This window comes from Echinops telfairi, unplaced genomic scaffold, assembly GCF_000313985.2.
Source record: "Echinops telfairi isolate 266 unplaced genomic scaffold, ASM31398v2 ScPeMD7_11;HRSCAF=52, whole genome shotgun sequence".
NCBI lineage: Eukaryota > Metazoa > Chordata > Mammalia > Afrosoricida > Tenrecidae > Echinops > Echinops telfairi.
This window is the reverse complement of record NW_022103908.1, coordinates 7,018,776-7,030,928: the sequence shown is the minus strand read 5'-3', so window position 1 is coordinate 7,030,928 and position 12,153 is coordinate 7,018,776. Positions and strand designations below refer to the sequence as shown.

Genomic DNA, 12,153 nt, shown 5'->3' with positions numbered 1-12,153 from the left:
TAGGTCCCCATGTGACTTGCAGTGTTTATTATATATTTTAATGTCTGCCCCTCATTTCTTATCCATGGCCTAATTGAGAGTTACTATCACCCACTGATAGGAGAAGAAAATGCTTGCCTCTGGGTTTTGGACTTATGATGGTGTGAGATGAAAAGAGGTTAATGCCAAGCAAATGTGAAGAAAGTTGATGGTGCCCAGCTATCAAAAGATAAGCATCTGGGGTCTTAAAGGCTTGAAGTTAAGCAAGTAGCCCTCTAGCAGGGAAGCAACAAAGTCCACATGGAAGAAGCACAGCAGCCTGTGTGATCATGAGGTATAGACAGGATCAGGTATCAGAAGATCCAAATCAAACAATCATATTGAGGTGAATGAGGGAGGTTAGAGTGGAGACCCAAGGCCATCTGTCGACAACTGGACATTTCCTCACAGAAAGGTCACAGGGAAGGGATGAGTCAGTCAGGGTGCAGTATACAACATTCCTCTAGTTCTTTAATGCTTCCTTCCCCAATTATCATGACCCAGTTCTATCTTACAAATCCAGCTAGACCGAAGTATGTACATTGGTACAGATAAGAGCTCTCAACACACAGAATCCAGGACAGATAAATCCCTCGGGAACAGTAATGGGAGTAGTGATATCAGGAGGGTAGGGAGAAGGTGGGGGGGTGGGGAGGGAGAGAAAGGGGAAACTGATCACAATGATCAACATGTACCCCCCCCACCAGGGGAACAAACAACTAGAAACCGTGGGTGAAGGGAGACAGTGGACGGACGGATGGACGGTGTAAGATATGAAAATAATATTTTATGATTTATCAAGGGTTCACAAAGGTGGGAGGGTGGGAGAGGAAGGGAAAAAAGAGGAGCTGATACCAAGGGCTCAAGTATAAAGAAAATGTTTTGAAAATGATGATGGCAACATATGTAGAAGTGTGCTTGATACGATTGGTGTATGGATTGTTATGAGCGTTATGCGCCCCCAATAAAAATGATTGAAAATCAAACAAACAAAAAAGAAAATTGGTCAATGCCATAGTACAGCCATGCTGAGAGGATGCTACGGAGGATGTTGGTGAGGGGAGGTCCTCCCAATGAATATATTTGTTTAGAGGGAAGTGGCTTCAGGTGGAGGGGTGGGCCTTGTATTGTCATAGATTACATACTGGGCTATTAACCACAAGGTCCGTAGTTTGAAACCACCCACTGATGCTCAGGAGAAAGATGAGTCTTTCTACTCTCATGAGTCCTGTCTTGGAAACCCCCAGGGCAGTTCTGCTCTGTTCTGTTGGGACACGAAGCAGCGGAATTGACTTGATGGTAGTGAATTTTGGAATTTGGTGAGCCCCTGGGGCAGTGGCGACTGGTTTGGCTTATTGAAAAGAGACAGACACAGAGGAGACACATGTGGGTACACTATGGGACTGGGAAAAAACATGTGGATCTTTGTGTGTTAATGTCCCCCTGTGAGGGGGTATGCAGCCCACCACTGTCCTCGGCTGTCTCAGTGCTTGTTCAGCATGCCCTGAGGGAGCAGTCACAGTGACAGAGGTGGGAGGCATGTCTGGGTTCAACAGCATGGGTTGAACCCCACCATTTCCAAGCCTCTTCTAGCTATTGTAACTGCTGAAATCCAACAGTGGCTTGATTATATTGGGTTTCTTATGCAGGTGGAACAGCTTTTCAAAACTAACAGGTGTGATAAGCCACAATTATTTTCAGGAGCTTGGGTTGCTGCTATATGTGGACGTACCCCCCACCCCCAAAATGGAATTGTGCATTCGAGTGGTATCACCTGGGAAGGTTCTCTCTGGTCACAGTGAATTTTTTATAAAAGCAGTTTCATTCAAACCTTGTATTGTGATGGCCGATTTAAGTGGGCGGCTGTGAAAGTTTGTTTCCTATTCGGGAAAAATACTGCAGAAACTGTTGTGATGTTGAAAACAGCTTACAAGGACAGCACTATGGGAAAAACTCAAGTGTATGATTGGTTTCTCATTTCAATAAAGGTGAAATGTTGATTAATGACAAACCTCATTCTTGACATGTCAATTTTTCAAGTGGATGAAAATGTGGGCTCTGTCAACTCATAGTGCATGTAGAGTTCGTTCCACCAGTTCAGACTGTTAATCAAGTTTTTTTATTTAGAGGTTCTGGAAAGATAGCATAACAGTGTATGATAACAAAGGCCTAATTTGTGGCAGATGGAGGACTGGTTTTGCCACCACGACAATGCGCCTGCTCATGCAGCCATTTCACTGCACCAGTTTTTGGCAAAAAGCAACATACCTCTCTTGCCCCATGCACCTTACTCACCTGACCTCGCTCTGTGCAACTTCTTTTTGTTTCTTAAAATAGGAGGGACATGAGAGGACAGTGAATTGATGATATAGAAGAAACGTAGAAAACAATAAGGGGAGTACTGTTAGCTATCCAAACAGATGAGTTTGTAAAATGTTTCCAGAATGGAATCACAGATTTGACAAATGTTTTAAGTGTAATAAAGTTGTTCTGTAAAAAACTTTAAATACACAGCTTTGAAAAAATGTGTTTGGGGGGTTCCCTCTCATATGTGGAGCCTAGAGGAGTGAGGTCTGAGACTGGAGGGTGTCACTAGAGCATTTTGGTGCTTCCAAGTCCAAGTCCAATGAGCCCTGGTGACACAGTGGGTGATGCACTTGGCTGGTAACCACAAGGTCAGCAGGTCAAACCCAGTAGCTCCACTCCCAGGGAGATGTCTAATCTGCTCTCATAAAGATTTACAGGCTCAGAAACCACACAAGGGTGCTTCTACCCTGTCCTATAGGGTCTCTGTGAATAGGAATTGATTCAGTGGCAGTGAGATGTCCAATGATGCTGGTGAACAAGAAGAGCAACCCAAGTTTGACAAAGCAAGGTTCCTAAGGGCCTGCACCCCTAAAGGATCATGGTCATAATGCTGTGGTTGAGGTCCAGTGAGTTGATTCTAACTCGTAATAACCCCGTGAGACAGAGCAGAACTTCTCCACACGATTTTCGAAACTCATCTTTATGAGAACTGCTGGCTGCATTTCCCCTCCTTCCTCTGAGCTCCTAGGTATGTTTGAACCACCAACATTACAGTTAGAAGGTCCCACTAGCAGGCAAGAAATCGAATCAGCTTATGCTAGGTAAAAGTGAGGGAGCCCAAGAATGGATGGTAGCAGGAGGAGAAGTGAAATTCTGCTGTCAGCCTGGGAAACCAAAGTAGGAACGGGGAACTGTCGCTCATAGCACTAATATTGCCTAGGGTCTCTCTTGCAGAGACTGCAGCCTAGATTTGACGGTATGGCACACGGGCAGTGCCAACAGCAGATGGTGGCAGACATGTCTGAGACTCTGCACTGCATTCCATGACCCAACTCCGAGTTCATTTCAACGTAGGCTCACAATGCTGCACCTTAAGGGTGTGCCGTTTGTCAGCTTGCTTTCTGTCCCAGGCCTTCTCTGGTATTTCAGTAAACTTTGTTCCCGGTTAAGGACTTTGAGAAGAAAAGAGGAGGAGGCTAAGGCGAGGAGGAAGGGAGATGGTGGGAGAGATGAATAAAGGCGCCTCCTGGCTTTGCAGTCCAGGGTTGGCACACTATGAAATACTGTCTAAAGGGCATCCCCTGGCTCCCTGCCATTTTTAGGATGGACAGTCCGTTGTTGCTGATGACTCTCCGGCTCATACAGGGCAGGCCCACATGGTTTCCAAGGTTGTATTCTTTACAGGAGCAGGTAGCTGGGTCTTTGCTCCATAGAGTGACTTGTGAATTCAGACTCACCTTTGGGTTCGCAGCAGAGTGCTTAAGCACTGTGCCACCAGTCTCCCTGTTTTCAAAATACCCCCCTGGTTTTTTGCCAGCAGCCTCGCTAATCCCGGCCTTTCTCTCTGGAGGACTCTGCGACCATGAGCTCTCTTGTCCTTCCTCAGCGCCCCTTCTGTCGGCGATGCTGGCCTGCACCGTGGGTAGTCCTTGCAAAGGAAGCCTCTGGAGGAGCCTTCTCTCTTCCTCTGCTCTTCTCTGCAGTTGCATCGCACCTGGAGCTTACCAGTACTCTGCGTATTTGCCTTCATTGACATCCTTTCTCTGGAGCTCGAGGGATGCCGTGTTCCTAGCCTGGCCACCGCAAGACCAGGGCACTCAAATAAGGATCGCGTAGATTTTCTGTCGGGGAAACCCCAAAAAGGGTCGCCAGGTGCGGGGTGTGTGTGTGTGGATTCAATGGTAGTGAGTTTGTGGCTCCTTTATTCCACGGGGCATGGGTCTTTGGGTCTTCAACGCCTAGTATGGCTTCTGCTTCACAGCAGGTACTCCCTCCGTGCTGTTAGTCACTCGGAATTGAGTCCATAGGCGAGACACGCCCTCCCCTCCCCCACCCCACCCACCATTCTGCAATTGTGGGACAAGGCCACGCTAGCATTTCTGCACCCATTTGGGGCACGAAACCGGGGCACCCTCCAGCCTGGTGCCCTGGGCGACCGCACCCCGGTGCCCCACTTGCAGGGTTCAGCTAATCGGCGTACTCCCTGGGGCCTCCCACTGACGCTGCAGCTGGAAGAAGCGAGCGCGGCGAGCACGAGGTGCTGGACGCCGACAAGGCGCATGCGCGGCGCGCAAACCCCGGGCGGGGCTTGGGAGAGTCCAAAGAGAGGGGAGGCCGCTGTGCCTGGGACGCGCGTTCTTCCGAAGAGCGAGGTGGCGCTGATCCTTTCAAGCCTCCCCCGCGTCTTCCCCTAAGCGGTGCTGCAGGACATGCAGTTCGACGGCGGTCGAGGAAGGGCCGAGAGGTTGGTCAAATTCACCTTTGTCCTTGGCGCCCCCCCTGCCTTCTGGGGCAGTGGGTCGGGCGGCGCCGGGGCGGGGCGCGCGGGGGCGGAAGCAGCAGCCCCAGCGGCCGCGGCGGCCGGCAGAGCTGGAGAGGGCGCTGGGCGGAGCGGCCATGGAGGGTCAGCGCTGGCTGCCGCTGGAGGCCAATCCCGAGGTGAGCCCTGCGCCGGGCCACGCGCGGTAGGGAGCTGCGCTGCTGCCGCGGCGAGTCTCTCAACCCTGTTCTCTGTTTGTTTTCAGGTCACTAACCAGGTGAGTGGAGGTGCCTGTCGCTGGGGAGCCCAGCCACCTTTCTTCCTGCTCGGCCTGCATCCCCGCCCGGCTCCGCTCCGCGCTCCCTGGGGGTCTGGGATCTCATTCCGTAAGCCCCCCCCGCCCCCCACTCCGGTTCGGCTTCGGAAGAGCCCACCTCTTCCACGGCCCGCTGCGTGCCACCTGGCTGCCCGAGACACCCCCAGCAGCCTCCGTGCCTCCGCAGCCCTCGTGCCCAGGTCACCACGTATCAGGGCCTGAGGCTGAGTGACGGCCATTCCCTTCCCGACGGTTTGCTACCTGCCAGTGCAAATTCCATCCGTTGCCTTCACCTGCACCTCCTAAGTGACTAATTTGCCTGCACTTCCTGCCTCCAAGCTTCATACACTCGCCCACCCAGCCCTTGTAATTTCATCTGCCGCCCGCACTGTGAAGTCACCTGCAGGTGCCCCATCAAGTCACTGCTCCGGCGTGCCACACCCCCTTTTCCTCTCAGTTTTGTTTTTTAATTAATCTGGAAATGTAGTTGTTTTTATACCATAGAAAGCCCAGCATTGTAATTCCCACGCCATTCTTTGCCACCCCACAGCTTGGAAAGTCATTCTGGGTATTGGAGGTGGTGGTGTGGGGACTGAGGAAACATCTCCCAGACACTTGACTGGGGGCGTAGTGGGCTAAGCTTGGGCTACTAACTGAAAGGTCAGCAGTTTGGAACCTCCAGCCGCTCTGTGTGAGCAAGATGAGGCTTTCTATTCTCCTCCTCACAGTTAAAGTCTCAGAAGCCCTAGTTTATAGCCCGAGTTCTGGTTTTCAAACGTTCTAACAAATACAGTATATAGGGAAAAGAATTAGATATGCGTGATCTTAACATTAGCAAGAAACCCTTTTCCTTCTTAGTCATATTAAGTATATACTTTTAGAATGAATATTATTCCCCCAACCCTTATCTCTTTAATAATATGGAAATGTAGAAAGTGTAAAATCTAGCATGATTTATTATTATGGCTTACTGTCTTTCCATATTCATTTTCTTTTTCCCTCATTTTGAAGTTTTCTCTTTTTCCGAACTTGTTTTTTCCCCTTTGTCAAGAGATGCCTTCCAGGCTGAAGGCATCAGTATTTGCAATTAATAATAATTCAGTATCATAGGAAGTAAACACATTCTCTCAGACCTAATCGTAGATTATTCTTAGGTCTTTGTGAAAAATTAATTATCAAAAATCTGGACTTCCATTCTGTTCCATTGATCTGTGTGGCCTGTTTGTTGGCCAGTACCAAACTGTTTTGATTACTGTACCTTTATAAGTCTTCACGTTAAATAGTCTGAACCTCCAATAAGGCTTTCCTTGTTTGGTATTGTCTGGGCCATTATAGTGACTTTGCCTTTCCATAGGAAATTTGAATCCATTTCGTGATTTCTACAAAACATCCTGTTATGATTTAGATGATGAAGCAGTTGAATCCATTGAAATACTTTTGAGGAGAACTGATATCTTAAAAATGTAGACATCTGTCATCCATGAAGATGGTATACATCTTTCCATTTACTTAAACCTTTGATTTTTATTAACAGTGTTTTGTTGTTTCAATATGTGGATCTCCCACATATTATTAGATTTGTATCTCAGTTTTAGTATTTTGGGTGCTATCATAAATGGGACTGCTTTTTAAATTTCTGTTTTTTAATTTTCCATTATTATGAGGCATTCACCAGATTACGAACAAGTTTTGTTCTTAAATCTGCCTTTAATTCAAAGTCATTTGTAAGTCAGAACAATGAGATATGGTTCATACTTAATAGCATCAGTTAATTATGTGTTTGCCTTTAGTATAGAGTGTACATTTCTGTGTGTAAAAAACAAACACTTCCAGAAGTATCAAACCAGTGCTTCTCACAGTGGGCCTTCCCATCCCATGCAGATACTTACAGTTTATCTTGGATGATGAACTATGGACCAAAAGTTTTTAATTGCCCAGGGTGGGGGTACGCGAGTAATTTTTTTTCTTTTTCTGAAAAGCAGGCGGTGGGCCAATTAATTGTAGGAACCTATCCACTAAAGCATCTTTAAGATGATAACACAGTAATGATGATGATCATTTATTGATGCACATTGCAAAGTAGCACCTATTTGTTATTAAGCACCACTTTGTGTGCCTTGAATTTTGTAGTGGTTGACTTAGAACTCGGTCATAGTAAGTTAGGCTGCCCCTAAGTTGGGTGTCTATAACCCACACGTTGCCTATAGATAGAAATATAGCGGTTTTTTGTATGTTGACTTTATATCCTGCTTTCTTTGCTATATTTATTTGTTTCACTGGCTTTATTTTGTTGTGGTTAGGTGCTCTGCCATTTTCTATATAAGCAACTGTGCAATGAATAGACAGTTTTATTTCTTCCATCTTGCCTAATCAAATGGACTAGAGCCTCCAATACAAACAGTAGTAGGAGTGGTGAGAGAGAACGCCCTTGTCTTGTACCTGATTTTAGGGAGAAACATTTGATTTTTCTCCATGAGGCATGGTGCTAACAGTAGGTGTTTTGTAGGTGCCTTTTCAGACTAAGGAGGTTCCCAAGGAGCCTGGGTGCTACAGTGTCATATACATTGTAGGGTTATACATTGGGCTAGTAACCTCAAGGTCAGCAGTTTGAACCTACCAGCCCCTCCACAAAAGAAAGATGAGGCTTCTGCTTCCATAAAGATTTATAGACTCAGAAACCTACAGGGGCAGTTCTACTCTGCCCAATAGGGTTTTCTAATGGACTCAGTGAGGAGCACTGGTGGTGTGGCGGTCATGAGTTGGGCTGTAATCTGAAAGGTCATCATTCGAAACCACCATCCGCTCTATGGGAGAAAGACAGGGCTTTCTACTCCTGTGAAGAGTTAGTCTCAGCAACTCACAAGGAAGTTCTTCCCTGTCGTATAGGATCACTCTGAGGAGGCATCAACTTGGCAAGTGAGAGTTTGAATAAGGAGAAGCTTCCCTTCTAGTTTACTGAGACTGTCATGCATCAACGTTGAGTTTTCTTAAATATGTTTTCTGTTTTTATTGGGCTCTGACCATGGAAGGAAGCAACCATACCAATCCTGCATCTCTGTAAATTGAATACCTAAGCATAAGGAGGTAAACATAAGGTGAGAGAAATTTCCCAACTCATGACTTCAGCACAACCCTGATTCCAAAATCTTAACCAGGACGTGATAAGAAAAACAGCAGAGCAGTATCGCTCATGAACCTTGATGGAAAATAGCCCTAACAAAATAATGGCCCACAGGATCCTGCAGCATGTAAAAGGGATAAAACATCGGAAAGGAGGGGAGCAGTTTGTCCTGATACTGCAAGGCAGTATCCCTTCAAAATTCTGTCCCTTCAAAATTCAGTCAAAATAATTCACCATTGGAACAGATTATAGAACATACTTGTTTTTAGATGATGCTGTTTTGTTTTTGTGTCACTCTAAAGTTCTTTTCTGTAATTGCGCTGCTATCAGACCTTGTTCCTAAGTGAGGTTGACCGATGCATTCGCTCATTCACATTAATTTAATAATACTTGTGAGCCACAATCGATGAAGCCAGCTGTCTAAGCAGGAGCTCCAATCACTGCCACCGAGCCAATTCCGACTCACAGCAAGTGGCACTCGGCAGTTTCCAAGGCTGAAATCTATATGGGAGCAGACAGCCTCATGTTTCTCCCAGGGAGCTGCTGGTGGGCTTGAACTGCCAGCCTTGTGGTTAGTCATCCAACACTTCGCTGACAGTATCTCCAGAGCTCCTTGTGGTAAATAATGTCCTGCTTTTCCATCCGGTAGGGAAGACAGACTACAAACAAATCAGCAAATAATTAGCTATTATTGTCAGTATAATGGGTGCATGGGAGTGCTGTGATGGAGACTGGTTGGGAAAAAGTAATAGGTTGGCTGGTGGCAGGAGACCGTGGCATCCACAGAGATAAGGTATCGCTTCGTATCTGATCGAACCCTTTGACTGGCATGCTTTGGAGGTGGCTCAGTTTGTTTTAAGCGTATTTATGAAAGAATGTGCTTTTAGTTCAGGGTGATAGGCAAGCATCTAAGAACTGGTTAGTCTTAGCCAACATGATTGTGGTTTCTTAATGTTCAATAGGTTGGTGGCAGCTGTGAGAAAATGAAGACATTGAATTAATTGTCTTAAATCCTGAAGAATGCATGCTATAAATTTGTTTGATTTGCTTCTTTTATTATTTAAGTTATTCTTACTATTTATTGCTTGTTTATTAAGCAATAAGCAGATAAACTCCAAGAACAATAACCACCCCCACGTTCTCTCCCTCACTTGGATGTAACCATAGGCCTCTGATTTGTTCTTGACCTCTGTTACCTTTGCGTCTGCGAATTTTCTGCTTTATGTTCTAATGATGGCTAGTGTGTAAGAATGGCCAGCACATGTCTACGGCATGTTATTAGGCATAATAACTACTGACTACTAATTATAGACACAGTAACTACTGACTGTCTTGTCTCGTTGGTTAGTGTGTGGCAGCCTTTTCCTTCTGAGGGTATTTTTTTACGATGGGGATAGGACCTAACTAGAATAACGTCAGCCGAAGGTTAGGAAGGAAATCCCCAAACCGAGAACAGCGGTGAAGAGTTTGACACCAGATGGGCAGTGTCTCGCTCTGCGGCCAGTGCGTAGGCTGTTCTGATCCGCACCCAGCAACAGCACAAAGGTTAGAACAACCAGAAACTGGAGCTCAGCGCTACTGACATGTGTGTTTAGAAGGGTAGACCCAGCTTGAAGCCGATGGAAAGTTCGTTAGTTGAGCATCAGGAGTTGAAACCTTCTTAAAAATACAGTCTGTGACACGGGCAAGTCCAGTATTTAGTGGCCACACCAGTTCTTCATTTTCACGGATATTTTCGACTTGTGGTTTGAGAACCCCTCCACCCCAGCAACAGTATGTACGGTGTATTTTAAATATCATTGAGCTTTAAGGCCAATGATTTTTGGTCTAGAACTCCCCGTTTCCCGGAAATGTTCTTGATGAGGAGGCAAACTACTTGCAAACTATTTCCAACAGTACATAAAGTCCAAGGGAAATGAAGTTACTTTTAACAAGACCGTCCTGTGTAGCCTAGACACTTAGAGAGGATTTGGCGGGGATTTGGCGTCATCAGTTGGGTTATTACCATTAACCAAAACCAAGTGCTTTTGGAGTCGACTCTACTCACAGTGACCATATAGGACTGGGTAGAACTGCCTCTGTGGGTTTCCGAGACTAACTTTGTATGGGATCACAAAGCCTCATCTTTCTCCCGTGGGGTACCTGGTAGTTTTGAACCTCTGACCTTGCTTGCTTTCTTTGACCACGGCAGTCCAAGTCAGTAACGTTCTGCCTCCCTTACTAATACAATTACCACTTGGCCAAATCCCCTTGAAATGTTGCTGTCGCCCTCTCTCTGGATCTCTTTCAGCTGTGTTTGAGATAGTGATCCATTCCGCCCTATCTTTATTGGACAAGATCATCTCTCTTCTAATGTTTAAGCCACCCCACCACCATCCCTGGCCAGGGCATAGCCTCCCTGCCTTTCAAACCATCTGCTCCCTCTTCCCAGTGCTGTTCTCTGTTGCTGCACACCATCCGGCCTGCAGGGCCTTCCCCAGGCAGAGTGCAGCTGCCCCGGAGGGCTTTCTCGACCTTAATCTTTAAGGAGCTGGCTGTCTCGTCCCTCCAGTCTTTGCTCCAGCTGGGCTACAGTGGCCGCCCCCAGGGCTCCTTGGTGTTATCAGCCATTCAATTTAATTACCATCTGTCCTTGCAGCTTCATTAAACCCCAAGGTTCTCTAAGCTTGGGCCTCTATGAAAATGCGCCCCTACTTGTTTCCCAGATATTTCTTTTCTCACAGTTCTGGAAGCTAAAAGTCCGGGTCAGGGTCTTGACTGTGTAGAATGGATTGTTTCCCAAAGTGGGTGATACGACCCCTGGGCAGCTCTGGGACAATCTGAAAAAAAACCAGACAACCAAACAAACTCGCTGCCATCGAGTCGCTTCATGACACCCGTATGAGACAGAGTAGAACTGTCCCTGTGGGTTCCCAGACCTGTAACTACGGGAGTAGAAAGCCTGGCCTTTCTCCCATGGATAGCCCTAGATGGCAGGTAGGTTGAGAAACAATAGCTTCACATTTTGCTACCGCTATGTAGGAAAGGTTTGTGTCTTTGTAGAAATCAAACCCAAACTTGATGCCATCGAGTCAATACCTACTCAGAGTGACCCGATAGGACAGGGTCGAATTGCCCCTGTGGGTTTCTAAGACTAACTCTTTACAGAGTAGAAAACCTCATCTTTGTAGCAATTTGTTTGACTTACTCTCTTCAGTCCTTCCATTTTGTTTTCAAATCCATTTCTTCCCTAGTCGGGCAATCTCTCCAGCACTGTCTGTCTATCCAGTACTCTTGGCAAGGTCATGATTCTTCTCCCAAACCAGACGGTTTTCGAGAAGCCAGGGTTTGTGGACCTGATATCTTGGGTTTGAATCTCTAGTTTGCCACCTCCTGGCATTGAAACCATGGGCATTTACTTAACCTCTTTGTGACTCGGTTTCTGAATTCCACCTAATTTCTCCCTATCTCCTAAGAATTATGCAAATTACTGCATGTAAAGTATGTAGAATAATAATCTAGAACAAAGCATATGCTTTATGAATGTCAGCGCCTCCGATTTCTATCCCAAAGACTTCATTTGCGCTCCTTCTAACCTAAACACCATGCCTGAGTTGTTTCTTGCCTTTGTAACAACAATACCGCAGGTGTGTGGCTTTAACACACAGAAACTTACCTGCTCATAGTGTAAGAGGCCAGATGCCTTAAATTCAGGCACTGCCCCTAGAGGAAAGCCCTTATTTCTCATTGTCTGTAAGCCCCGTTTCCCTTGGAGATGCCAGTGTGCCTTGGTATCAGTCTTGCCTGAATCCAGGATGTTCTAAGCACAGGGGCTGCAGGGAGGTGCCTGTCTGCTGCCTTCTCGCTCTTGTCACCTCTTTTACTATAAAAGGTGTGACTCAGTCAAGGGTGTGACTTGAGTCAGGCATTGCG

At 46.4% G+C, this 12,153-nt stretch overlaps 1 protein-coding gene across 1 annotated transcript in view; it reads left to right on the top strand.

Moving 5' to 3' along the window:
- Positions 1 to 4,908: 4,908 nt before the first annotated feature.
- UCHL3 (ubiquitin C-terminal hydrolase L3) overlaps positions 4,909 to 12,153 on the top strand; it is a 58,405-nt gene continuing 51,160 nt past the window's right edge. Inside the window, exons 1-2 of the mRNA XM_045287079.1 lie at positions 4,909 to 4,983; positions 5,070 to 5,081. Of these exons, the coding sequence (XP_045143014.1) occupies positions 4,942 to 4,983; positions 5,070 to 5,081 (54 nt within the window). The 5' untranslated portion in view covers positions 4,909 to 4,941. The remainder of the gene's footprint in view (positions 4,984 to 5,069; positions 5,082 to 12,153) is intronic.